The sequence below is a fragment of the Oncorhynchus kisutch genome, linkage group LG15, assembly GCF_002021735.2.
Source record: "Oncorhynchus kisutch isolate 150728-3 linkage group LG15, Okis_V2, whole genome shotgun sequence".
Taxonomy (NCBI): domain Eukaryota; kingdom Metazoa; phylum Chordata; class Actinopteri; order Salmoniformes; family Salmonidae; genus Oncorhynchus; species Oncorhynchus kisutch.
In genome coordinates, this window is record NC_034188.2 from 61,720,871 (window position 1) to 61,747,832 (window position 26,962).

Genomic DNA, 26,962 nt, shown 5'->3' on the forward strand with positions numbered 1-26,962 from the left:
CTCACATGTATCGAAAGCCTAGAATCTTGCTAATCCAACTGCATTGTCAGATTTAAAAAAGGATTAACTGCGAAAGAATACGATGCGATTATCTGAGCATAGAGCCCCATCAAAAATATTTTTTTTAACCAGCACAGGGGTAACATAATCAAACTGCATTAAAATAAATAGTTTACCTTTGACGATCTTCGTCTGTTTGCAATTCCAATGCTCATTGTTACACAATGAATGATCTTTTGTTTGATAAAATCCGTTTTTATAGCCTAACACGAAACATTTTGTGAACCGCTTGTGTGAATTCTGTCTCACCCACACAGAACGTGACTTTTCCAGTCATGTTTGGTTTCACTGCAATCAACTGGTTTGTTTGTAACACAATCAAACGTGATGGGCCATTTCGCGGGTAGTATTGACTGAAAGAAACCGATTTGAAGACAACAAGTAATGACATCATTGTGCACCAATGATTTGCCCGCTGTTTCGTTGATTGACTCTTTTAACCCAATGACCACTGATCGTCTTGAAATCTAGCTGGGTAGATGAGCTGAGCTAAACGGCAATACGCCATGTTTATGTGTTGCAAGACCAACCCATGTAGTAAGCTCCAGCGTAAAGAGAGTCATGCGCTATTGAATTTTGATACCGGAAGGAGAAACACATATTACGCATTGCATTGTTTGGTGAACGCGCAGATTCAGCTGTTTATATATCAATCATTATGGCGACTAAGTCAAGTCTAGATATACAGACGTACACACAACTTTAGAATAAATTGATTGGGAAGGTGAGACAGAGATTGTTGTAGGACGCTTCATTTAGCGATTGTGGAGGAATATCTTTTGAACGGGAGAGGACATCGTTTTGGACTGGTAAATTCTTATCATGCTAATGCCCTTGTTTGAAATGAATAATATAAAATATTATTTGTGATTTTTTATTTATTTTAGAAGCAATATATAAACATTTAATGTCATGAAATGTGAGATGCGTGTATCTGCCGCCCCACCCCAACCCACATGAAATAGCCTATTTGAGGCTGTTGAAGAGAGGGCAGGACCACATCAATGGATAAAGTGAAATGGAGACAGTAGATACAGCTGATCTGCTGTAATATAATAAAGACAGTAGCTCTAGCTGGTCTGTCATAATAGAGACAGTAGATCTAGCAGGTGTCCTGTGTGAATTTAAGTATGCTCTCTCTAATTCTCTCTCTCTCTATCTCGGAGGACCTGAGTCCTAGGACCATGCGTCAGGACTACCTGGCACGATGACTCCTTGCTGTCCCCAGTCCACCTGGCCTTGCCGCTGTTACAGTTTCAACTGTTCTGCCTGCGGCTATGGAACCCTAAACTGTTCATTTTTACTCTTGAGGTGCTGTCCTGTTGCAACCTCTACAACCACTGTGATCTCCACCCGGCACAGCCAGAAGAGGACTGGCCATCCCTCATAGCCTGGTTCCTCTAGGTTTCTTCCTAGGTTTTTGCCTCTCTAGGGAGTTTTTCCTAGCCACCGTGCTTCTACACCTGCATTGCTTGCTGTTTGGGGCTTTAGGCTGGGGCTATATAAATAGATTTGATTTGATAGAGGACTGAGGGTCTTCCAAATATTGACAGTGTGTAAATAGTTACCCATGTTATTTTGTAAATGTATATATATAGATTTTTTCTTCATAATTTTTAATCAATAGGGGGGGGGGGTGTTAGAATACCATTTTGGTGTTTTGTATATAGTTATTTGTTTCAAAATGTATACCTTCACCAATTTGGCCACTTGGATACATTTGTGCTACTTGTGTGGGACACCTGGGTGACTTCATGATAAATGTCATGTAGCACACTCATTTTGGAAGTTATCATTCTGAAACTTTGCACAAGTACTTTTGCCCTCTTATATTTTTCACTGAAATTGTCCCCATCATGATGATACGTTTTTATTTTTTATTTTTGTATGTTTTTTTTTCATTGTTTTATCTAAACCAGATCTATTGTCTGTTATTCTCCTACATTCAATTCACATTTACACAAACTTCAGAGTGTTTTCTTTCAAATGGTACCAAGTATATGCATATCCTTGGTTCTGTGCCTGAGCTACAGGCTGTTAGATTTGGGTATGTCTTCAGGCGGAAATTGCACAAAGTAGGGGGGGAGCTCTAAGAGGTTTTAACCAACGATTTTGCAAATGTAACCTCAGTAGGGTAGAGAGAGGAAAAAGGGGGGGGGGAAGAGGTATTTATGACCGTCATAAACCTACCCCCCAGGCCAACATCATGACAGGAGGAAAGTAGCTACTCTTAGCAAGCAAGTAGCAAACCTACACAAGCTACTGGGGAACCTACGCCCACCTACTTTTTATTTTTCTTCCACCCCAGTAGCCGGACGCCGCTCTGGTCTGGTGGAAGTTTTGCCGCCGTGTCGGCTCTCCACTACCATTGTGACAATAATGCTGCATCAAATGTACATGATCTTATGGGCATTGGCAAACAATGTAAGTAATTTAATTTATGTACCCCTAATTGCACCGAATACATCGGTTTATCCTACAGCTATTGTAAGCAGTAATCATGAGCCTATAAACCAGAGTTACACTGTTAGCACTAAGGCAGTGTGCAATAGTAGGAAGACCACTTTATGCAGCTCACCCTGCACTATCAGCTCCAGTGTAAATAACATGAGTAAGTCTACCTCTGACAAGCTTCCCAGTAAAGCATCAAAAACAATCAAGCAACCCAGAAAAGTGCTAAAAATAGCCCATATTAAAATATGTAGCCTAAGAAACAAGGTCCATGAAGTCAATAACTTGTTTGTAACAGATGACATTCATCTTCTGACCATCTCTGAAACTCACTTAGATAATACCTTTGATGATACAGTGGTAGCAATATATGGTTAATAACATCTACCGAAAATACAGAAATGCCAACAGAGGTGGTGCTGCGGTCTATAGTCAGAACCACATTCCTGTAAAGCTTCGAGACAATCTAATGTTAAATACTTTTGAAGTAATATGGCTACAGGTTAATCTACCTCACCTAAATCCCATTCTTGTGGGAAGCTGCTATCGTCCACCAAGTGCTAACAGTCAGTATCTGGATAATGTGTGTGAAATGGTTGATAAATGTATGTGATATCAACAGAGAATTATGTTTTCTGGGTGATTTAAATATTGACTGGCTATCATCAAGCTGCCCACTCAGGAAAAAACTTCAAACTGTAACCAGTGCCTGGAACCTGGATCAGGTTGTCAGTCAACCTACCAGGGTAGTTACAAACAGCACAGTAATTCAATCTTCAAGTATTGATCACATCTTTACTAATGCTGCAGAAATGTACTTTAAAGCAGCATCCAAATCCATAGGATGTGGTGATCACAATATAATAGCCATACCTAGGAAAACCAAAGTTCCAAAGGCTGGGCCTAACAGTGTATAAGAGGTCATACAAGAGGTCATACAAGAGGTCATACAAGAGGTCATACAAGAAGTTTTGTAATGATTCATATGTTGACGATGTAAAGAAAATTTGCTGGTCTGTGGTGTGTAATGAAACTACTTATTCCAGTTACTAATAAGCACGCACCCATTAAGAAAATGACTGTAAAAACTGCTAAATCCCCTTGGATTGATGAGGAATGGAAAAATGGTATGGTTGAAAGGCATGAGGCAGAAGGTATGGCAATTAAGTCTGACAGCCCAACTGATTGGCAAACATACTGCAAATTAAGAAATCATGTTACTAAACTAAATAAAAATAAACTACACTATGAAACAAAGATAAATTATATAAAGAATGATAGTAAAAAGCTTTGGGGCCTTAAATGAAACTCAGCACCTTTATTCATTGAATCAGATGGCTCATTCATCACTATAAAGCCCACTGATATTGCAAACTACTTTAATGACTTTTTCATTGGCAAAATAAGCAAACTTAGGGATGACATGCCAGCAACAAACGCTGGCATTACACATCCAAGTATATATATCAGACCAAATTATGAAAGACAAGAATTGTACTTTTGATTTCCGTAAAGTCAGTGTGGAAGAGGTGAAAACATTGTTGTTTATCAACACTGACAAGCCACCGGGGTCTGACAATCTAGATGGAAAATTACTGAGGATAATAGCAGACGATATTGCCACTCCTATTTGCCACATTCTCAATTTAAGCCTACTAGAGAGTGTAGCTTCCCTCCAGGCCTGAGGGCACAAAGTCATGCCGCTACCCAAGAATAGTAAAGCCCCCTTTACTGGCTCAAATAGCCGACCAATCAGCCTGTTACCAACCCGTAGTTAACTTCTGGAAAAAAATTGCGTTTGACCAGATACAATGCTATTTTACAGGAAACAAATTGACAACAGAATTTCAGCATTCTTATTGGGAAGGACACTCAACAAGCACAGCACTTACACAAATTACTGATGATTGGCTGAGAGAATTTGAAGATAAAATTATTGTGGGGGCTGTCTTGTTAGACTTCGGTGCAGCTTTTGACATTATTGATCATAGTCTGCTGCTGGAAAAAGTCATGTGTCATGGCTGTACACCCCGCTATAAATGTGGATAAAGAGTTACTTGTCTAACAGAACACAGGGTGTTCTTTAATGGAAGCCTATCAAATATAATCCGGTTAAAATCAGCGATTCCCCAGGGTAGCGGTTTAGGTCCTGTGCTTTTTTTCAATTTTTACTAACAACATGCCACTGATTGAGTAAAGCCAGAGTTTCTAAGTATGCGGATGACTTAAGACTATACACGTCAGCTACTACAGCGACTGAAATGACTGAAACACTCAACAAAGAGCTGCAGTTAGTTTCAGAGTGCGTGGCAAGGAATAAGTTAGCCCTAAATATTTCTAAAACTAAAAGCATTGTATTTGGAACAAAACACTCACTAAACCCTAAACTTCAACTAAATCTTGTAATAAATCATGTGGAAAGTTGAGAAGACTAAACTGCTTGGAGTAACACTAGATTGTAAACTGTCATGGTCAAAACATTTTGATGCAGTAGTAGCTAAGATGGAGAGAAGTCTGTCAATATTAAACTGATGCTCTGCCTTCTTAACAACACTATCAACATGGCAGGTCCTACAGGTCCTAGTTTTGTCGCACCTTCACTACTGTTCAGTCCTGTGGTTAGGTGTCACAAAAAAGGACTTAGGAAAATTGCAACTGGCTCAGAACAGGGCAGCACGGCAGGCCCTTGGATATACACCGAGAGCTAATATTAATAATATGCATGTCAATCTCTCCTAGGTGAATGTAGAGGAGAGAATGACTTCATCACTACTTTTATTTATGAGAGGTATTGACATGTTGAATGCACCGAGCGATCTGTCTAAACTACTGGAACACAGCTCGGACACCCATGCAGACCCCAGAAGACATGCCACAAGAGGTCTCTTCACAGACCCCAGAACAGACTATGGGAGGCACACAGTACTACATAGAGCCATGACTACATGGAACTCTATTCCACATCAAGTAACTGACGCAAGCAGTGAAATTATATATATATTTTTTAAGATAAAAAAACAAACGCCTTATGGAACAGCGGAGACTGTGAAGCTACACAAACATTGGCCAGACACATGCACACACATATACGATGAAATATGCACTATAAATACACATGGATTTAGTACTGTAGATATGTGGTAGTGGTGGAGTAGGCGCCTGATGGCACACAGTGTGTTGTGAAATCTGTGAATGTATTGTAATGTTATAGAATTGTATAAACTGCCTTAATTTTGCTGGACCCCAGGAAGAGTAGCTGCTGCTTTGGCAGTGATGCAACCCGTCAGGATGCTCTCGATGGTGCAGCTGTAAAGCCTTTTGAGGATCTGAGAACCCAGTCTCCTGAGGGGGGAATAGGTTTTGTCGTGCCCTCTTCATGACTGTCTTGGTGTTCTTGGACCATGCTAGTTTGTTGGCGATGTGGACGCAAAGGAACTTAAAGCTCTCAACCTGCTCCACTACAGCCTAATCGATGAGAATGGGGGCATGCTCAGTCCTCCTTTTCCTGTAGTCCACACTTGATCACGTTGAGGGAGAGGTTGTTGTCCTTACACCACATGGTCAGGTCTCTGATCTCCTCCCTATAGGCTGTTTCATCATTGTCGGTGATCAGGCCTACCAATGTTGTGTCATCAGCAAACTTAATGATGGTGTTGGAGTTGTGCCTGGCCGTGCAGTCATGAGTGAACAGGGAGTACAGCATGGGGCTGAGCACGCATCCCCGAGGGGCCCCTGTGTTGAGGATCAGCGTGGTGGATGTGTTCTTACCTACCATTACCATCTGGGGGCGACCCGTCAGGAAGTCCAGGATCCAGTTGCAGAGGGAGGTGTTTACTCCCAAGGTCCTTAACTTAGAGATGAGCTTTGAGGGCACAATGATGGTGTTGAACACTGAACTATTGTCAATGAATAGCATTCTCACATAGGTGATCCTTTTGTCCAGGTGTGAAAGAGCAGTGTGGAGTGCAGAGATTGCATCATCTGTGAATATGTTGGTGCGGTATGCAAATTGGAGTGGGTCTAGGGTTTCTGGAATAATGGTGTTGATTTATGCAGGTTACCTTAGTGTTCTTCGGCACAGGGACCATGGTGGTCTGCTTGAAACATGTTGGTATTACAGACTCAGGCAGGGAGAGGTTGAAAAAGACATTTGCCAGTTGGTCAGTGCATGCTCGGAGTACACGTCCTGGTAATCAGTCTGGCCCTGCAGCCTTGTGAATGTTGACCTGTTTGAAGGTCTTACTCACAACGGCTGCAGAGAGCGTAATCACACAGTCGTCTGGAACATTTGATGCTCTCATGCATGTTTCAGTGTTACTTGCCTCGAGGCGAGCATAGAAGTTATTTAGCTCGTCTTGTCGGCTTGTGTCACTGGGCAGCTCTTGGTTGTGCTTCCCTTTGTAGTCTAATAGTTTGCAAGCCCTGCCACACAATCGACGCGCATCAGAGCCGGTGTAGTACGATTCGATCTTAGTCCTGTACTGACGCTTTGCTTATTTGAGGGTTCGTCGGAGGGAGTAGCGGGATTTCTTATAAACTTTGTGTTAGAGTCCCGATCCTTGAAAGCGGCAGCTCTACCCTTTAACTCGGTGCGAATGTTGCCTGTACCATGTTTTCTGGTTGGGGTATGTACAGTCACTGTTGGGACGATGTCATCAATGCACTTATTGATAAAGCCAGTGACTGATGGTGTACTCCTCAATGCCATTGGAAGAATCCCAGAACATATTCCAGTCTGTGGTAGCAAAGCAGTCCTGTAGTTTAGCATCTGCTTCATCTGACCACTTTTTTTATAGACTGAGTCACTGGTGCTTCCTGATTTAATTTTAGCTTGAAAGCAGGAATCGGGAGGGTTGAATTATGGTCCGATTTTCCAAATGGAGGGCGAGGGAGAGCTTTGTACACATCTCTGTGTGTGGAGTAAAGGTGGTCTTGAATTTTTTTTCCTCTGGTTGCACATTTAACATCCTGATAGAAATTAGGTAAAACTGATTTATGTTCCCCTGCATTAAAGCCCCAGCACCTAGGTGCGCCGCCTCTGAATGAGTGCTTTCCAGTTTCAGGAAACTGGCGAGGGCCCAAAAAGGTGACACTTCTTTTTGTTGCACTGAAACACACTAAAAATCCCTGCTAGAGGAAATGCAGGTTTTAACTAATTAAACAACAAAGAACATGATCGACATGATCAGTCTCTGTGTGTAAATAAAAAAGTGGTTAATGTTTTTTTATTTTTTTTTATTTTTATTTCACCTTTATTTAACCAGGTAGGCTAGTTGAGAACAAGTTCTCATTTGCAACTGCGACCTGGCCAAGATAAAGCATAGCAGTGTGAGCATACAACAAAGAGTTACACATGGAGTAAACAATTAACAAGTCAATAACACAGTAGAAAACGAAGGGGGGGTCTATATACAATGTGTGCAAAAGGCATGAGGAGGTAGGCAAATAATTACAATTTTGCAGATTAACACTGGAGTGATAAAAGATCAGATGGTCATGTACAGGTAGAGATATTGGTGTGCAGAAGAGCAGAAAAGTAAATAAATAGAAACAGTACGGGGATGAGGTAGGTGAAAAGGGTGGGCTATTTACCAATAGACTATGTACAGCTGCAGCGATCGGTTAGCTGCTCAGATAGCTGATGTTTGAAGTTGGTGAGGGAGATAAAAGTCTCCAACTTCAGCGATTTTTGCAATTCGTTCCAGTCACAGGCAGCAGAGTACTGGAACGAAAGGCGGCCAAATGAGGTGTTGGCTTTAGGGATGATCAGTGAGATACACCTGCTGGAGCGCGTGCTACGGATGGGTGTTGCCATCGTGACCAGTGAGCTGAGATAAGGCGGAGCTTTACCTAGCATAGACTTGTAGATGACCTGGAGCCAGTGGGTCTGGCGACGAATATGTAGCGAGGGCCAGCCGACTATAGCATACAAGTCGCAGTGGTGGGTAGTATAAGGTGCTTTAGTGACAAAACGGATGGCACTGTGATAGACTGCATCCAGTTTGCTGAGTAGAGTGTTGGAAGCCATTTTGTAGATGACATCGCCGAAGTCGAGGATCGGTAGGATAGTCAGTTTTACTAGGGTAAGCTTGGCGGCTTGAGTGAAGGAGGCTTTGTTGCGGAATAGAAAGCCGACTCTTGATTTGATTTTCGATTGGAGATGTTTGATATGAGTCTGGAAGGAGAGTTTGCAGTCTAGCCAGACACCTAGGTACTTATAGACGTCCACATATTCTAGGTCGGAACCATCCAGGGTGGTGATGCTAGTCGGGCATGCAGGTGCAGGCAGCGACCGGTTGAAAAGCATGCATTTGGTTTTACTAGCGTTTAAGAGCAGTTGGAGGCCACGGAAGGAGTGTTGTATGGCATTGAAGCTTGTTTGGAGGTTAGATAGCACAGTGTCCAAAGACGGGCCGAAAGTATATAGAATGTGAACCTAGCTCACAGCTAAAAAATGTAAAGAAAGCAATCCAATGTTACTATTGCAGTTAGCCATGACAGCCTTTATAATAGAACGCTTGTGACCACACACATAAATATTGCACTTAGGAAAAAAAAAACATCTTAAAGTAGAAATAGAATGAAACAAACAGGCATGACATTTTGCTCTATTGTAGTGGCCACATAGACATCAATCAAGTGCACAAAGCTACGTGTGCAAAAATAACGTTGAGTAAAAAAATACAAAATAAAGTATAGTCTCCCCTCACTCACACGTGTTACTGTCAAATTCAACACAACAAAAACTGTCTGACTTTATTAGCAAGCTTATTTTCACACCATAAACTAAATTATTTGATCAGATAAGTTGGCTAATGTTGCTCAACATTTCTCTGGCTGGCTAACAGAGAATTCGATCCAGCTAGCAAGATACTTAACAATGCTAATAGTTGTTCCACCACACTTTCTCCCTCACCTCAAACTTTCCAATTGCCAGTAGTTTTTCGGTTACAGCTCATGAAGCTTCATCACCTTCTCACCCCCGTCTCCGTGATCAGGCTTCTCACCCAGTCTCCGTGATCAGGCTTCTCACCTAACGTTACTTCTTCATTATAGATGAAAACTCTAGGTAGATAGTGTGGTCTACAGCTTATCATGAGATAGTCTACTCCAGGCGAGCAAAACCGAGACTTCCTTAGATATCGTGCACCAGCTGTTGTTCACATAAACTCAGCAAAAAAAGAAACGTCCTCTCACTGTCAACGGAGTTTATTTTCAGCAAACTTAACATGTGTAAATATTTGTATGACCATAACAAGATTCAACAACTGAGACACAAACTGAACAAGTCCAACAGACATGTGACTAACAGAAATAGAAAAATGTGTCCCTGAACAAAGGGGGGTCAAAATCATCAGTAAGTCCGTATCTGGTGTGGCCACCAGCTGCATTAAGTACTGCAGTGCATCGCCTCCTCATGGACTGCACCAGATTTGCCAGTTCTTGCTGTGAGATGTTACCCCACTCTTCCACCAAGGCACCTGAGATCCGGGCTGTTGGCCATGGCAGAACACTGACATTCCTGTCTTGCAGGAAATCACTCACAGAACGAGCAGTATGGCTGGTGGAATTGTCATGCTGGAGGGTCATGTCATGATGAGCCTGCAGGAAGGGTACCACAGGAGGGAGGAGGACGTCTTCCCTGTAACAGCGTTGAGATTGCCTGCAATGGCAACAAGTTCAGTCTGATGCTTCTGTGACACACCGCCCCAGACCATGACGGACCCTCCACCTCCAAATCGATCCCGCTCCAGAGTACAGGTCTCAGTGAAACGCTGATTCCTTCGACGATAAACGCAAATCGGACCATCACCCCTGGTGAGACAAAACTGCAACTAGTCAGTGAAGAGCACTTTTTGCAAGTCCTGTCTGGTCCAGCAACAGTGAGTTTGTGCCCATAGGCGACGTTGTTGCCGGTGATGTCTGGTGAGGACCTGCTATACAACAGGCCTACAAGCCCTCAGTCCAGCCTCTCTCAGCCTATTGCGGACAGTCTGAGCAAAGACAGAGGGATTGTGCGTTCCTGGTGTAACTCGGGCAGTTGTTGTTGCCATCCTGTACCTGTCCCGCAGGTGTGATGTTCAGATGTACCGATCCTGTGCAGGTGTTGTTACACGTGGTCTGTCACTGCGACGATGATCAGCTGTCCGTCCTGTCTCCCTGTAGCACCGTCTTAGGCTTCTCATAGTACGGACATTGCAATTCATTGCCCTGGCCACATCTGGAGTCCTCATGCCTCCTTGCAGCATGCCTAAGGCACATTCACGCAGATGAGCAGGGACCCTGGGCATCTTTCTTTTGGTGTTTTTCAGAGTCAGTAGAAAGGCCTCTTTAGTGTCCTAAGTTTTCATAACTGTGACCTTAATTGCTGTTAAGCTGTTAAAGCTGTTCGTGTCTTAATGACCGTTCCACAGGTGGATGTTCATTAATTGTTTATGGTTCATTGAACATATATGGGAAACAGTGTTAAAAACCCTTTACAATGAAGATCTGAGGTTATTTGGATTTTTACGAATTATCTTTGAAAGACAGGGTCCTGAAAAAGGGAAGGGTTTTTTGCTGAGGCTCCCGCCACGTGTCTTACCAGAGGCTGCTGTTCTGTCCTGCTGATGGAGTGTATAACCTGCTAGCTATATGTTCTTAATGTCGTCGTTCAGCCACAACTCGATGAAACACAAGATATTACATATTTTTATGTCCCGTTGGTAGGAGGAATGTGATTTCAGCTCGTCCCATTTATTTCCCAGCGATTGAACATTAGCTAGCGGGATGGAAGGCAAGGGAAGATTAGCCACTCGTCACCTGATCCTCACAAGAAATCTCAGTTTCCTTCTCCAGCGGCATCACGGGGATCTGGGCCTTGTCCCATCCGACTCATTGAAGAACTCTTTGTCCAGTTTGAGGTGAGCAATCGCAGTTCTGATGTCCAGAAGCTCTTTTCGGTCATAAGAGACGGTAGCAGCAACATTATTTACAAAACAATTTACGAACAATGCGAAAAAACAAACAAAATAGCATGGTTGGTTAAGAGCCGATAAGACGGCAGCCCTCCCATCCGGGCACCATCGTAATACTGGGCACCAGATTGCTATAACATAGGATGTGGTTAGGTGATAAGTAAAATACTTATCCAGGCCTTGTAAGATCTGGCATGCATCAGCAACATCTAAGCAGGGGAATACAACCTATCTATTTAACACCCAAACTATCCTATTCCTCAGACTCTACACCGCCAGCCGCCCAGATGCCGAACCAGCAGGGTTTGCGTGCATGTGTGTGTGTATTTGAGAGGATAATGGTCATCAATGGAGGTCATCGGAGGTAGAGAAAACAGCTAAACGAATAAAGAGAGGCGGTGAGATTCCTACTGCAGCTGTTCACGCATTCACACACTAATGTGAGGGAGAGAGATGGGGAGAGAGAGAAAGGAGAGAAAGAGCAAGAGGACTTAACTACAGGTCCATAAGGTCAGCAGCAGGATGTAGATTTAAAGGTGATTTAAATCAGTGATTAGTGCCAATGCAGCACTACCTGTCACTGTGTGTGTGTGTGTGTGTGTGTGTGTGTGTGGGGGGGGGGGGGGGTTAGAAAGAGTAAAGGGAGAAAAAAGGATACCTGTTGTATTCGGAGCATATGACTAATAACATTTGATTTGATAAGAGAGGAAAAGGATACCTGTTGTATTCGGAGCATATGACTAATAACATTTGATTTGATAAGAGAGGAAAAGGGACAAGAGGGTCAACTGGAGAGAAACAGAGAGGGGTAGAGAGATAGACAGGGACTCAGAGAGAGAGATATTTATAGTTGATAGCATTATTGTTGCTTCAGTGGACAGGTTAGCTCTGATGCCAGTATTTTGTTCTCTACAGTACTATACTAGAGGGAAAAAGGGAGGAGAAGAGAGGGCGGTAAGGACACAGCACAGTGTAGAAGAAATTACAGAAATACTCCCTCCCTCTGTGTGTGTGTGTGTGTGTGTGTGTCAGAGAGTGTAAATAGAGAGAGTAAACACACACTCCTTACAGACCAAATTAAACCTTGGACTGGCTAAAGTGTCCAACCCTAAACAGTCTGCAGGGTACACATACATACACACTTGTTCTTACACCCTTCACACCCCCACATCGTCTCTTCATATCACAATGAATAGGCTAATCATAATATTATTACACTGTTTTTACACTTGTACATAACATGTGCCTATCCCCCTTTCCACCCATGTAACATGTGATTGGCTGGCTGGACACCTCTCCCTTATTCCTCTACATATTGATCCCATTAAACTTTTATGGGGCACGAAGGTCAGTGTTGGCTCAGGCTCATTAACTTAACAGAACTGAGACAAGACCAGTGGTGATATAGACTGCTGATGAGAAGACACTAAGATGGGGCTACATCCCAAGCATAACACTATTCCCTATATAGTGCACTACGTTTGACCAGAGCCCCCCATATACATATATTGTTTTATTTAACTATATAGGGAAAGGGGTGCTATTTGGGACACAAACTGGGTTGTTTCCCAACCCAAATTAGCCTACTCTTCTTGGTTAGCCTGTTATTCCTGATGTGTCATTTATTCAAAGCGCCAAGTCAGACAGAGTGAAGGCTGTGGAGCACTGTGTCACTAATCAGACAGCTACAGCCGCACTTATCTAGCCTACCCCCTCTCTCTGTTTCTTCCAGTCTTTTTCCTCTTTCTTTCTGTCTGTCGGTCTCTCCCTTTTCTACCCTCTCTAATATATGTATGTATGTATGTATGTATGCATGCATGCATGCATGTATGTATGTATGTATGTATGTATGTATGTAAGGATTTGTGTGTGTGTGTACGTACGTATGCATATTTTGGGGTGGCAGGTAGCCTAGTGGTTAGACCGTTGGGCCAGTAACCAAATGGTTGCTGGATCGAATCCCCGAGCTGACATGGTAAACATCTGTTGTTCTGCCCCTGAACAAGGCAGTTAACCTACTGTTCCTAGGCCGTCACTGTAAGTAAGAATTCGTTATTAAACTGACTTGCGTAGTTTAAAAAATTAAATAAAATTGTCTCCCCCAGTTAGTGCTATCCTTGGGATGTCCCTAATCTTAACCCCTACCTTGCCCTATTTTAAAATGTCAACTTCAATGGGATAGGAATAACCGAAGGATCACAAGGACCCCCCCTCTATGTCGCATAATGATTCATTTCACATCTTTCCCCTAAAGACATTAAATAAATGAAAATGTCTGTATTAAAAGGTGTTTACTTTGTAATATCTAGCCTAGATTGTAAATGAGATCATTGCATTTTATCCATGACATTTTGTGCCAATTTTCATTCATTCAGGCGACCAACACACAGAGTTTATTTCATTCGAATGATAACTGTATATTCCCACATTTTTCATTCATACCGGTTGACCCTGAAGCGATAGACAACTGGTCTCCACACACACACACACACATACACACACACACACACACACACACACACACACTCTCTCTCTAATAATGTCTGGAGCTCCACCACAACACACCGCGGGCTGCATAAAGTACCGTCATAACACCCTGTTCCCTTCTCCCAGGGACAAAATCAGTGAACCGAGAAATCGGCGTTGCGGCCCCAACGTCCAACCACTACTGTATGTATGTATGTATGTATGGTCCCTTGCCGTTACACTGGAGCGCCGTTAACACGCTCCTTCTGTCTGTTCGGCGGTAACAGTCCTGTAATGTACCAGTAAAGGAAGGTAAACTGAAAATAATGTCATGCCCGGTTCTGTCTGTGGACAAATGAATAGGAGAAACTCACCTATCGCCGTGTCTTTTGAAAAATTCCTGATCCGTTCTCTTTGCCTGCACTCACACACATGCATTCGCCCAAGTAGCTTCAGATTTTTCTATTCTGCCCAATTTGACAAACCCTTCTTCTATCGCTCTGCCCAGGCTCTGCCAATCCCTGGCTATTGTTAGACACACACCACCCTGCTACATAGCAACGCCCGCCCACTACACTCGTTTCTAGTGCGCCAGTGGTCAGGCTGAAGCTCAGTCGTATGCTTATTGGTCTGTTTGGCCGTCTGTTTCACTGGGAGGTGAGGTGGGTTTCGCCATGAGTTTCCCCGATTACATTTCGGGGCTGCATCTCAATTCTGTATTTATATCGCTTCCTACTCTTGTGTCCTCTCCTTGTGTCCTTCTCTCCTTGTGCCCACTTTATTCATCTGTAGGATACAGACTTGACAGGTGCAGAGGTCAATCACTGGGCTGGATTTTACATTAGCCTTATTGAGATGTATCATTATCATTTATCATAATCAGACTGAATCTGAATCACTGAATCTGCGGAAGGAGAGGATATAAGGAAAGGAGGAGAGAAAAGTGTGTGTAATTGGGTGAAGGTGATGGGCATAGACATAGGCCTGTCTCAAATGACACTCTATTCTCTTTGTAGTGTGCTAGTTTTAGCCAAGGCCCATATCGCTCTGGACAAAATAAGTGCACTATATAGGGACCTAGGGATTAGCGTGACATTTGGGACTTGCCCACAAAACCATGCAGTATATGGTATGACATCATTTAATCTGTATAAGTACTGTGCTCTCTGGTGGTGGGTGGGGGGATCACACCTCACAGCTTGGCCACGTTATAGCAGCAATAGGCATGGGGGTAGCAGCCCAGTGTATGGAGAGACATAGAGGAGAGGAGAGTAAGAGAGAGAGGAGAGGCAGCCACTTCCACACCATGTGAGCTCAAGCTCATCATCAGCTACTATCTCTGATCCCACACACACGCACAAACATATACACACACGCACGCACAAACATATACACACACATGCACACACACACGCACGCACGCACAAACATATACACACACACATGCACACACACACACACGCACGCACAAACATACACACACACACATGCACACACACACACATGGTAGCCTGCTGCAGCCATAAGAAAACAGACCCAGAGGAGTTAGCAAGAAGACACATACAGAGAGAGAGGAAGAGAGGAAGAGAGAGGGGGGGAGAAACCGAGACTGAGGCAGACGTCGTCGTGCTGCTGTGTGAACTGAGCAGGAGAATCTTAACCAAGCTACTAGCTCCCAGAGGGCTATGTCAGTCTGCTGTTTACACCATGGAGCTGGTCTCTACACTGCAGCTGTGTATCTGCAACCTAGAGCTGCGTCTGCTGGGAGAGGTGGGCCGGCTGCAGCCTCACCTACCTGGCATCTGTGGTCCATGGCCTTACCTTCCATGGAGCCCTGGGGAACCCCTGTAGCAGGCTACACCTACCGGGAAGCCTCACTGCCTGGTTCTATTCTATTCTATTGTTGTCTCTATATAATGGATAGATTATCTATTATATCATAATGGATACCTATTTTAGTTTATTCTGTATGATGGATAGTATTTTTTTTATTTTGTATATGTATAATCTATTCTATCTATAATAACATTCTATTGTATTCTATTGCTGTCTTTCTCTAATGAATATGCATTCTACGGATAATGGATACATATTCTATTCTCCTCTATTCTATTTAGGAGCGGCGTGCTGAAGATGGTGCTCCAGTTCATGGCAGCTAGCGTGGCTCGTACCATGCTACAGGGGCTGTGGGCCCTCAGTCTCTCTGGCCTGTACCTGAGACACACACTCCAGGGCTTACAATGCATCAGCCCCATCCACACAGACACACACACCAGCCTGGTGCTCCCCGGCCCTCTGGTCACGGCTGCAGCCGTGGCGCCTTTGCCATGCAGACCTCCTTCACACACACACACTATGGACCAGAGGTACCGGGCACACGCCGCACACACACACAGAGGTGAACTATGGGGTCCCCTTTTTAAAAAATTATTTACCTGACATTGCTCCCTCTCTTCTTCCCTCCTTTTCTACCTATTCTCTTTCCTTGTCCCTCCTCCAATTCTTTCTCCTCTTCCCCTTTTATGCCTCTTCCCTACACTCGTGTTCTGCCTCATCTAGCTCTCCTCTTCCCATCCTCTTTCTCTCTCTCCTGTAGGCATGATGTGTTATGTCCTGTTGTTTGATCAGATGATGTCTGGTAGAGCTTCTCCCCTTCTGGCCAACAAGAGGAAGTGACCCTGGGTCAGATTCATTAGTGCACACTGTAGCGAAACCATTTTGCAACAAAAAACATTTAACGACAAAACTATTTCTTATTGGACGAGTTCAGGTAGTTCCTCCACGTTTCGGTTTGTTTGGTATCTATTGTCCTGGACTCACCATCCATCCCTATGAACCGAAGACCCTGATGCATAGTGACCTCTTTAAAACTAAGCACATTCAAACAAAAAAGACTGTACATTGTGTTTTAACCTAATATGATTTGTGCAGTGGTGGCACTTAAAAATTGAGCTGGAATGTATTTGATACCATTTCATTTTCTATTCCAGACATTTTTATGAGCCATCCTCCCCTCAGCAGCATCCTCTGTATTTGTGTAGCATTTATGTAAAACGTTGATTTCTGTAGTTAGTGTTAATAGCATATTTATAACACTTTGAGATAGTAATTTATGTACAGTTCTGCAATAGATATGATGCCTATGGCCAACCGTCCTAAGTCGTCCCTTTGCAGTCCACACACTTTGAACATTGCTGCGGGGACTTGCTTCCATTCAGCCACAACAGCATATGAGTTCAGACACTAATGTTGGACGATTAGGCCTGGCTCGCAGTCGGCATTCCAATTCATCCCAAAGGTGTTCGATGGGGTTGAGGTCAGGGCTCTGCGCAGGCCAGTCAAGTTCCTCCACACTGATCTCGACAAACCATTTCTGTATGGATCTCGCTTTGTGCAGGAGGGCATTGTCATGCTGAAACAGGAAAGGGCCTTCCCCAAACTGTTGCCACAAAGTTGGAAGCACAGAATCATCTAGAATGTAACGTAAAATGTCCCTTCACTGGAACTAAGGGGCCTAGCCCTAACCATGAAAAACAGCCCAACAATTATTCCTCCTCCACCAAACTTTACAGTTGGCACTATGCAGTCGGGCAGGTAGTGTTCTCCTGGCATCCGCCAAACCCAGATTTGTCCATCGTACTGCCAGATGGTGAAGTGTGATTCATCATTCCAGAGAATCCGTTTCCACTGCTCGTGTCCAATGGCGGGGAGCTTTGTACCACTCCAGCTGACGCTTGGCATTGCACATGGTGATCTTAGCCTTGCTTATAGAGAGCGCATGGCTGTGTGCTCGTTATACACATATCAGCAACGAGTGTGGCTCGAATAGCCAAATCCACACATTTTGTGGTGGTGTATTTGTAAGTGCTCTGTGAGAGGCTTGCATTGCTCAGTGTTAAAATTGCGCTCTGGTTCAATTTTCAAGATTGACACAACACCTCACCCAAGAACAATAGTTTAAAGTGGCTCTCGCTCTGCTCATGCTGCCTAAAAGCAAAGCAAATAAGAAACCTTGGTTTCTGTGGCTAAGGGTAGTCTAGTGCAGGGACTCCCAAACTTCCCCACAATATTTACAGGCAAAAACAAAACAAGAACTTTAAATGAAAAAAAAAAGCATTAGCTAATGTGAGCTAGTTGATCTGGACATTTCTGACAAGTTTTAAATAGCTCTAAGGTATGTAATGACTAGCATAACAAGAGGAACTGATGATGCACTACCCAATTTTATTACAAATAAGTTTAAAGTCAGACTGGTTTAGCGGTCTAGACTGCTGCCTCTGGTGCCCATGTACTGCTTCTACTTTGGCCCAAAGCCATTTCAGCACACTCTCCTCTTTTTAATACACAAAGACATGAAACATATTTCAACTAAATTAAAGTTGCAGATGCACTAGTGGAGCTCCTACATTTCTCCTCTAGAATGTGCACAGAAGAAACACCTCGTTCTTTATAGAAAAACACGTGTGTTTAATGAAGAGATTTCATACAAAGGCAACACTGTTCCCTGTTGGGGAAATCTCAGTACAACTGGTCTCCAGGTACAAAACACAAGAAGAATCTGTGTATGTTGAGATGAACAGAAAATCAGGAAGTGGAGAGACTGTATTCTCCTCCTATCCCACAAGTGCTTTGACTGGCAGTAGAGTTGAGTTCCATCTGGGAGAAGGAGTGGGGGAGAGAGTGAGAGACTTAACAACAGTATGGTAAGCAGGTCCATAAGGTTGGCAGCAGGATGTGGATTACAAGGTGATAACACAAAACATCACAAACGTACTGATAATTACAACATAGTATTATGATACGTTATTACTAGTGGTCTGCGTCTGCATCTTCAAACTGTCCGGCCATCGTCGACCCTGCATCCACCTCCATCCCATCTGCAAAGACAGACAAAGAAATAGAACGACTAGAATAGACAAAGCAGACCCACAAGCCAATATACTGATTATCATTAAACACATACTGCTGTCTTCATGCTCATGTGTCTATAACAGGTTTGGGCTATACTTAGTACTTCATACATGCTGGTCAATCAGTTATTTTTCAAGGAAGAGGCTCTGAACCCCCCCCATCAACCTACACACAATGACAAAGCAAAAACAGGTTCAGACACTTTTGCAAAGATTCTCCCCCCCCCCCCCCCCCCATAATATTTTTTTAATGAAATTTCACATTTACATAAGTACTCCAACCCTTTACTTGGTGCTTTGTTGAAGCACCTTTGGCAGCGATTACACACTTGAATCTTCTTGGGTATGACCCTACAAGCTTGGCACATCTGTATTTGGTGAGTTTCTCCCATTCTTTTCTGCAGACCCTCTCAAGTTCTGTCAGGTTGGATGGGGAGCGTCGCTGCACAGCTATTTTCAGTTCTCTCCAGAGATGTTCTATCAGGTTCAAGCCTGGGCTCTGGCTGGGACTTGAAGCCACATTGTCTTGGCTGTGTGCTTAGGGTCATTGTACTACTGGACGGTGAATCTTCGCCCCAGTTGGATGTCCGGAGCACTCTAAATCAGGTTTTCATCAAGGATCTCTCTGTACTTCACTCCGTTCATCTTTCCCTCGATCTTGACTAGTCTCCCAGTCCCTGAAAAACATCAAGCTTCATCGTAGGTATGGTGCCAGCTTTCCTCCAGACGTGACGCTTGGCAATCAGTTCAACCTTGGTTTCATCAGACCAGAGAATCTTGTTTCTCATGGTCTGAGAGTCCTTTAGGTGCGTGTTGTCATGTGCCTTTTACCGAGGAGTGGCTTCCACCTGACCACTCTACCATAAATGCCTGATTGGTGGAGTGCTGCAGAGATGGTTGTCCTTCTGGAAGATTCTCCTATCTCCACAGAGGATCTCTGGAGCTCTATCAAGAGTGACAATCGGGATCTTGGTCACCCCCCTGACCAAGGCCCTTCTCCCCTAATTGCTCAGTTTGGCCAGCTCTACAGGCAATTTCTTCGACCTCATAACTTGGTTATTGCTCTGACATGCACGGTCAACTGGAGGACCTTATATTGACAGGTCCAAATCATGTCCAATCAATTGAATTTACCACAGGTAGACTCCAAGTGAGTTGTAGAACATCAAGAATGACCAAAGGAAACAGGATGCACCTGAGCTCAATTGAGTCTAATAACAAAGGGTCTGAAACCTTTTAATTTTAATTTATTTTTTATGAATTTGCAAACATTTATAAAAACCGGTTTTGCTTTGTCATTATGGGGAAGTGTGTGCTTTAATTTTTTATTTAATACATTTTAGAATATGGCTCTAACGTAACAAAATGTGTAAAAAGTCAAGGGGTATGAATACTTTCCGAATGCACTGTATACTGAGTTATATAAACTTACTACGCTAAGATATCGGTACAGTTGAAGTCAGAAGTTTACATACACCTAGGTTGGAGTCATTAACACTCGTTTTCAACCACTCCACAAATGTCTTGTTTACAAACTATAGTTTTGGCAAGTCTGTTAGGACATATACTGTGTGCATGACAACACATTTTTCCAACAATTGTTTACAGACAGATTATTTCACTTATAATTCACTGTATCACAATTCCAGTGAGTCAGAAGTTTACATACACAGAGTTAACTGTGTCTTTAAACAGCTTGGAAAATTCCAGAAAATGTCATGGCTTTAGAAGCTTCTGATAGGCTAATTGACATCACTTGAGTCAATTGGAGGTGTACCAGTGGATGTATTTCAAGGCCTACCTTCCAACTCGGTGCCTCTTTGCTTGACATCATGGGAAAAGACCTAGACCTCAGAAAATAATTGTAGACCTTCACAAGCCTGGTTCATCCTTGGGAACAATTTCCAAACACCTGAAGGTACCACAGTCATCTGTACAAACAATAGTACGCAGGTATAAACACCATGGGACCACGCAGTCGTCATACTGCTCAGGAAGGAGACGTGTTCTGTCTCCTAGAGATGAATGTATTTTGGTGCGAAAAATGCAAATCAATCCCAGAACAGCAGCAAACAACCATGTGAAGATGCTGGAGGAAACAGGTACAAACGTATCTATTTCCACAGTAAAACAAGTCCTATATCGACATAACCTGAAAGGCCGCTCAGCAAGGAAGAAGCCACTGCTCCAAAACGGCCATAAAAAAGCCACACTTCGGTTTGCGACTGCACATGGGGACAAAGATTGTACTTTTTGGAGAAATGTCCTCTGGTCTGATGAAATAAAAATATAACTGTTTGGCCATAATGACCATCGTTATGTTTGGAGGAAAAACGGGGAGGCTTGCAAGCCGAAGAACACCATCCCAACCGTGAAGCATGGGGGTGGCAGCATCATGTTGTGGGGGTGCTTTGCTGTAGGAGGGACTGGTGCACTTCACAAAATAGATGGCTTCATGAGCAAGGACAATTATTTGGATATATTGAAGCAACATCTCAAGACATCAATCAGGAAGTTAAAGCTTGGTCGCAAATGGGTCTTCCAAATGGACAATGACCCCAATCATACTTCCAAAGTTGTGGCAAAATGGCTTAAGGACAACAAAGTCAAGGTATTAGAGTGGCCATAACAAAGCCCTGACCTCAATCCTATAGAAAATTTGTGAGCAGAAAAGCATGTGCGAGCCAGGAGGCCTACAAACCTGACTCGGTTACACCAGCTCTGTCAGGAGGAATGGGCCAAAACTCACCCACCTTATTGTGGAAAGGCTACCTGAAACATTTGATCCAAGTTAAACGATTTAAAAGGCAATGCTACCAAATAGATAGGGGACAGCATTGGGAAGTTTGGATGAAAAGCATGCCCAGAGTAAACTGCCTGTTACTCAGGCCCAGAAGCTAGGATATGCATATAATTGGTAGATTTGGATAGAAAACATATGGCAGGTGAAAACCTGAAAAAAATCCAACCAGGAAGTGGGAATTCTAAAGTTTGTAGTTTTTTAAGTGAATGTCTATCCAGTATCCAGTGTCTGTGGGGTCAGATTGCACTTCCTAAGGCTTCCAGTAGATGTCAGTCTTCAGAAGTAGCTTCAGGCGTCAGGGAGAGAATAAGACCACTCAGAGCAAGTGGCTCAGCTGAAAGCCATGAGTTGTTTATTGCGCGTGGCCATGAGCGTGCCGTTCGTTCTCTTTCCTTTCTAATGAAAACGGTATTGTCCGGTTGAAATATTGAATATTTATGATAAAAAGATCCTAAGGATTGATAAACATCGTTTGACATGTTTCTACAAACTTTAATGGAACGTTGACATTTCATCTGGATGTTGTGAGCTCGCTTTGTGCCTGTGGATTACTGTACTAAACGCATGAACAAAACTGAGGTATTTGTACATAAAGTGGGACTTTATTGAACAAAACTAACTAAACTAACATGTATTGTGTAACATGGAGTCCTGTGAGTGCCACCAGATGAAGATCAAAGGTTAGTGATTAATTTAATCGCTATTTCTGACTTTTGCGAGTCCTCTCCTTGGCTGGAAAATGTCTGTTTTTTTGTGGCTAGGCACTGTCCTAACAATCGCATGGTGTGCTTTCGCCGTAAAGCCTTTTTGAAATCGGACAGTGTGGTTGGATTAACAAGTTTATCTTTAAAATGGTGTATAATACTTTTATCTTTAAGGAATTTTAATTATGAGATTTCTGTTGTTTGAATTTGGCGCCCTGCAATTTCACTGGCTGTTGTCGAGGTGGGACGCTAGCATCCCACTAATCCCAGAGAAGTTAAGGTGAATGTAAACTTCTGACTTCAACTGTAGATATTTACACTATACTGAGTTATAACTTCAACAGACAGTACCTTATATCTCCAGTACATTATTGGTGGAAGATCGTAGAGACCGGTGAGTATTTAGGGCTTGTTGCTAATCTCTGACATAGAGCTACAGCTCTCAGATATTTGCAACGTAATCTAGGTGAAGTTACAGCAGATTGCAACACAACCCGACAGTAGAAATGGTTCAAAAATCATACCTTTTAAACTTTTAAAGCAATCATACTTACATCAGTTTAACTACCGGTAACAAATGAAATATTATGAAACAGATTATTATTTGTATAATTTTGTGTTGTATGTTGGTTTGGAATTTGATGTGTTGCAGGGAAATGGAAACAGGTACCATGTCATCAACATGGAGAAAGAGACAAGGTGAAGGAGCTATTAAGGAGATCAAAAATATACTACCAAATAGGAGATAGGGGGAGAAAAGATGCTATGAGAGGGAGAGAGAGATGGCACAAGAGACAGAAAAAAAATAGAAGTGAAAAAAGTTAAATAGATTTGCATAAATAAGGAAGAGATGGTACGAAAGAAGAAAGATTCTAGCAGAGGGAAAATATGATACGAGAAAGTAATAAAGAAATGGAAGGAGTGCAAGAAAAGGCGTTGGAAGAGGGAGAAGAGATGCCCCTGGTGAAAAGAAGACTGGGGAAAAGCATGGAGAAGCCAATTCAAAGTAAGTGCACCTCAACCATCATATATTTAGGCAGGTTTTTTTTTACCTCATCATGCCCAAGGAGCCCCACCAAGTTAAATGAGAAGACTGGGGTGCCCGGTTATGTGTTGTGCTATATTTCAGGTGTGTTGTAGAATACATTTGAATCTATTGTTTAGGTTCATGTTAGAATGGCATCTTTAGGTTGAAAAATGACTCCTTCTCAGAGGTACATTTAGGCACAGAAATGTTGTGGTTTTTTTCACTCTTTTGTAATGATGGGAGATAAGTCAGTGGCAGGCAGAGAAGTTGGAGAACCATCCCGTGCTCAAGAGGAGAAGGACCAATTACCAGAATCAGGCTGACTTCAATGCTCTTATTTTTACTTTTAGAGGACTCCATGGCTAAGTTCCTGCTTATGACAGACATGCGCCCAAGGAGCTAGCCTCGTAATGTTTTTTTTAAACCAATCTTACACCAGTCCTTTGAACTTATGTTTTTGTATGTATCTTATATTGTAATATGTTACATTCTGTTTGTAAGACATTTGCTGTTATGTAGCGACTATGCCGAGTGGGATCATTGTTACTATCCTCTGGCGCCATCTGGTGGTTGTTACAATACACCACTAACAAGCAAAGCCAAGAACCTCCGCTGTGTATTATTTATATTCTCATGCTGAAATGTTAACCAGGGATTTAAAAAAAAAATACTGTTTCAGTGTGTGACCTACCCTCGTATCCTGTGTTTGAGTATTTGTGTGACCCACCGTCAAACTCTCCATTGGCCTCATCAATGCGGACCCCAGCCATGTGAAAGGTGTTAGCAACAGACTGAGCTAACATGCCCTCCAGTCTCTGAAGAGTAGCCTGGCCTTCAGCCGTCAGACCCGACACACCCTCCTCATATGTACAGAACGACGGGATATCACCCTGACCATGCTCTGGAGGACAAAGAGAGAGAATAACACCTGTGAGTGGTGTGTGTACCCGTGTGTGTAGTAGTAGTAGCAGCAGCTGATAGGGTGAGTGCATAGTTGTTAGGCTTCATACCTGCCTCTTTTCCGTTGAAGGGAGAAAGAAGGTGGAGATACAATGTTAGTATTATCATCTTTATTACTCCATCTATGTGAGATTGTAAAATGTATGTAAAAGTGTAAGTGTACTGTTTGTAGAACTGTGTGTGTGCGCTTGTATAAATGAGTGTGTTACACACCCGCTTCTTCCACATCGTACTCATCTCCGTCAAAGTCCCCGTCGGAGTCTTCATCATCTGGGTCTGGGTGCAGGGCCTGACACTCGCACATCGCTGAAAACATTGACTCCACTGGAGACACACACAAGTTAGGGAAATCTGTGTTCTAATGCTAGCTAGCATGGTGTTTACAAAGTAGAATGTCAAAGAATGAGAGAGCCAAACGCTTTCGACATCCGTAATGCATGTGTGTAGTGAGATGTTTGAACTTGTTATTGACTACTGTACAGCACTTGTTGTATTATATATGGAAACTGTTTTTATATGTGACCTGCTTAATAAAGATGCATTTACTTTAATTTAGCCCTGCCCTACTAGCCATCCCTCTCCCCTCTGACTTACACGCTGCCTTGTCTCTAGGGACGAAGCGGATCTCTGTGATCCCCTCAGAATCATCTTCCTCACTACTGTTATCCTCATCTTCTTGATCATGGGCATTCTCCTGCATCTCTGCTTCGTTCTCATCTGGGGAACACAGACACACACTTAGAACTTCTTACTCGTTCACAAGTTTGCGTTACATGGAGTTTGATATTTACCATGATGGACAGGTGTGTCTCACCGTTGAGTTTGGCGTTGACCATGACATATAGATGTTCCTGTGGGTAGGTGCTGAGGTCTCGTGAGATGGCGTGCAGGCTGATAGTGGGGTACTCTAGAGAGAAGCCCATCCCTGAACCGTCAAACCACGACAATCGCCTGGAAAACACAGGAAAGCAACATTTTGATAACTAGTCACAAGGTGAAAACTCATTGTATTTACTTGATTCATCACGTCTCCCCTCATTGCCTCCTCAAAACAGAGGAACCTCATATCTTCCCCGCCAATGTGCTTTGAGAAGGAGATGTGAGGAAACATGCAAGTTCATGGTGCTCACGTTAATACTTTCAAAGGAAAAACACATAAGACAAATATAAGTCTTGAAACTTCCTGATTTTTGGACTTTAAATAAATTAGCTAGCATACTAGCTAGCATGCTAACAAAATAGCCACAATAGCGTCGCATACGTTTCAGCAACGTAGAGCGTTCCTGCGCCGAGGCCCTTCCCGTCCAACACCGCCGTGGTCTCGGCTTGTTCATGCCGGACTCCCTCGCTGGGTGCGGGGACACTCCTTAGCAGAACCATCCTCAGAGACTGATGGCGATGACGGCCAGAGAAAACACTCGTTTGGGTCGGTCCGGAGCTGTCAACAACACTGCGCTTCTGTGAACTGGTTGGCTATTTCGTTTCCCAAAGATGTCTATTTAACGCTGCTGGACATAAACGGATATCTAGACGTTTGTGCAGGGAAGACGATATAGCTAGTCAACTACCTATCGATAGCCTGACGAGTGAACGTTAGTTAGAATATGCATTCAGTATACATTCCCCAGAAACGTTAGTGCCACTAGCTCGCTTTGTAGTATTTACCAGCTCCCCACGCTGCTTTCACTGCTAGCTAGCAGCTAACGTTACCGTTCTTATTGTACCTCAGTCCGTATCCCCGCCAAGAACATAGGTTTCCACTAGTTACCACAGCCACAAAGTTAAACATGGCTCTGAAATTAAAAAACATCGAAAGGGTGCTTTTGGGTCTTAATTTAAGGTTTGGGTCCTTTATTATAGCTCAGGGTTATGTATAATGGTAACGTTTCAAATCAAATTTGAAGATAAATTGTAGAAAAATGCGAGGTTTATGACTTTGTGGCTGTGGTAACTAGTGACTACAAAGAGTAGAGGCAGATATATTAGAGAAAGGAGAGGGAGAAGGAACATCAACTGCAAGAAAACATTACCGCCAACTACAGGTTGGGGGTTATACGAGGAAGTGATGATTTCCCTCTTCTTACTAGCCGCGCGAAAAGTAAAAAAGCAACATGTTCCTCGCTTTGACGTTTGGCAATAACAATGCAAACAAGCTGCTGTACGATCGTATGTACCAACAGACAAGTAACAGAGCAAAAATGTATTCCTAAAGATAAGACCCGCCGTAAAGCCTGGATAGACGCTAGTCTGAGTATCCGTCTCGTATCTAACGTTTCACTCCTTGCCATTGCCAAACATTTTGGCACATGACATGGAGTACAGGGAGTGGAACGTTCGATAAGAACTTAATTAACGTTAGATAAGAACTTAAATAGCCCAAGGAAATCTGGGGCCATTGCGAAAAGGCTCAAATTGGAGGTACTGTATGTTGTCTGCCATGAGTAGTATACATTGGTGGAGTGACCACAATAGTAGGCTAGTAGGCTCTTATTAATTACTATGCAGGCTATTTACCATGGGCCCCATACCATTTCTCAACCTTTGGTTCATTTGTCCAACGTTTAAACCATACTATTTGGTTTACTAACACGTTTGCACATTCTTATTCTAGATTGAGCAAACTG

The 26,962-nt window shown here is 43.1% G+C and overlaps 2 protein-coding genes across 9 annotated transcripts in view; both read right to left on the bottom strand.

Moving 5' to 3' along the window:
* LOC109904826 (serine/threonine-protein kinase PAK 1) overlaps window positions 1–14,451 on the bottom strand; it is a 69,532-nt gene extending 55,081 nt beyond the window's left edge. Inside the window, exon 1 of the mRNA XM_031790721.1 lies at window positions 14,309–14,451. The gene's annotated coding sequence lies outside the window, so the exon portion shown is untranslated. The remainder of the gene's footprint in view (window positions 1–14,308) is intronic.
* A 3,926-nt stretch (window positions 14,452–18,377) lies between these two features.
* Window positions 18,378–26,100, bottom strand: LOC109905636 (methylosome subunit pICln). Of its 8 annotated transcripts, none has more exons than XM_020503132.2 (8): window positions 25,600–26,095; window positions 25,153–25,289; window positions 24,933–25,055; window positions 24,552–24,662; window positions 24,389–24,394; window positions 24,106–24,279; window positions 18,745–18,811; window positions 18,378–18,590 (listed from the first exon to the last, which is right to left on the bottom strand). In XM_020503132.2, coding segments are annotated over exons 1-8 (738 nt in total). In that variant the 5' UTR covers window positions 25,719–26,095; the 3' UTR covers window positions 18,378–18,589. The 8 variants fall into 8 exon arrangements, with proteins under 8 accessions (XP_020358721.1, XP_031646582.1, XP_031646583.1 ...); XM_031790722.1 differs by having other exon boundaries at window positions 24,070–24,279; XM_031790723.1 differs by having other exon boundaries at window positions 18,709–18,811; window positions 24,070–24,279.
* Between the last annotated feature and the right edge of the window lie 862 nt (window positions 26,101–26,962).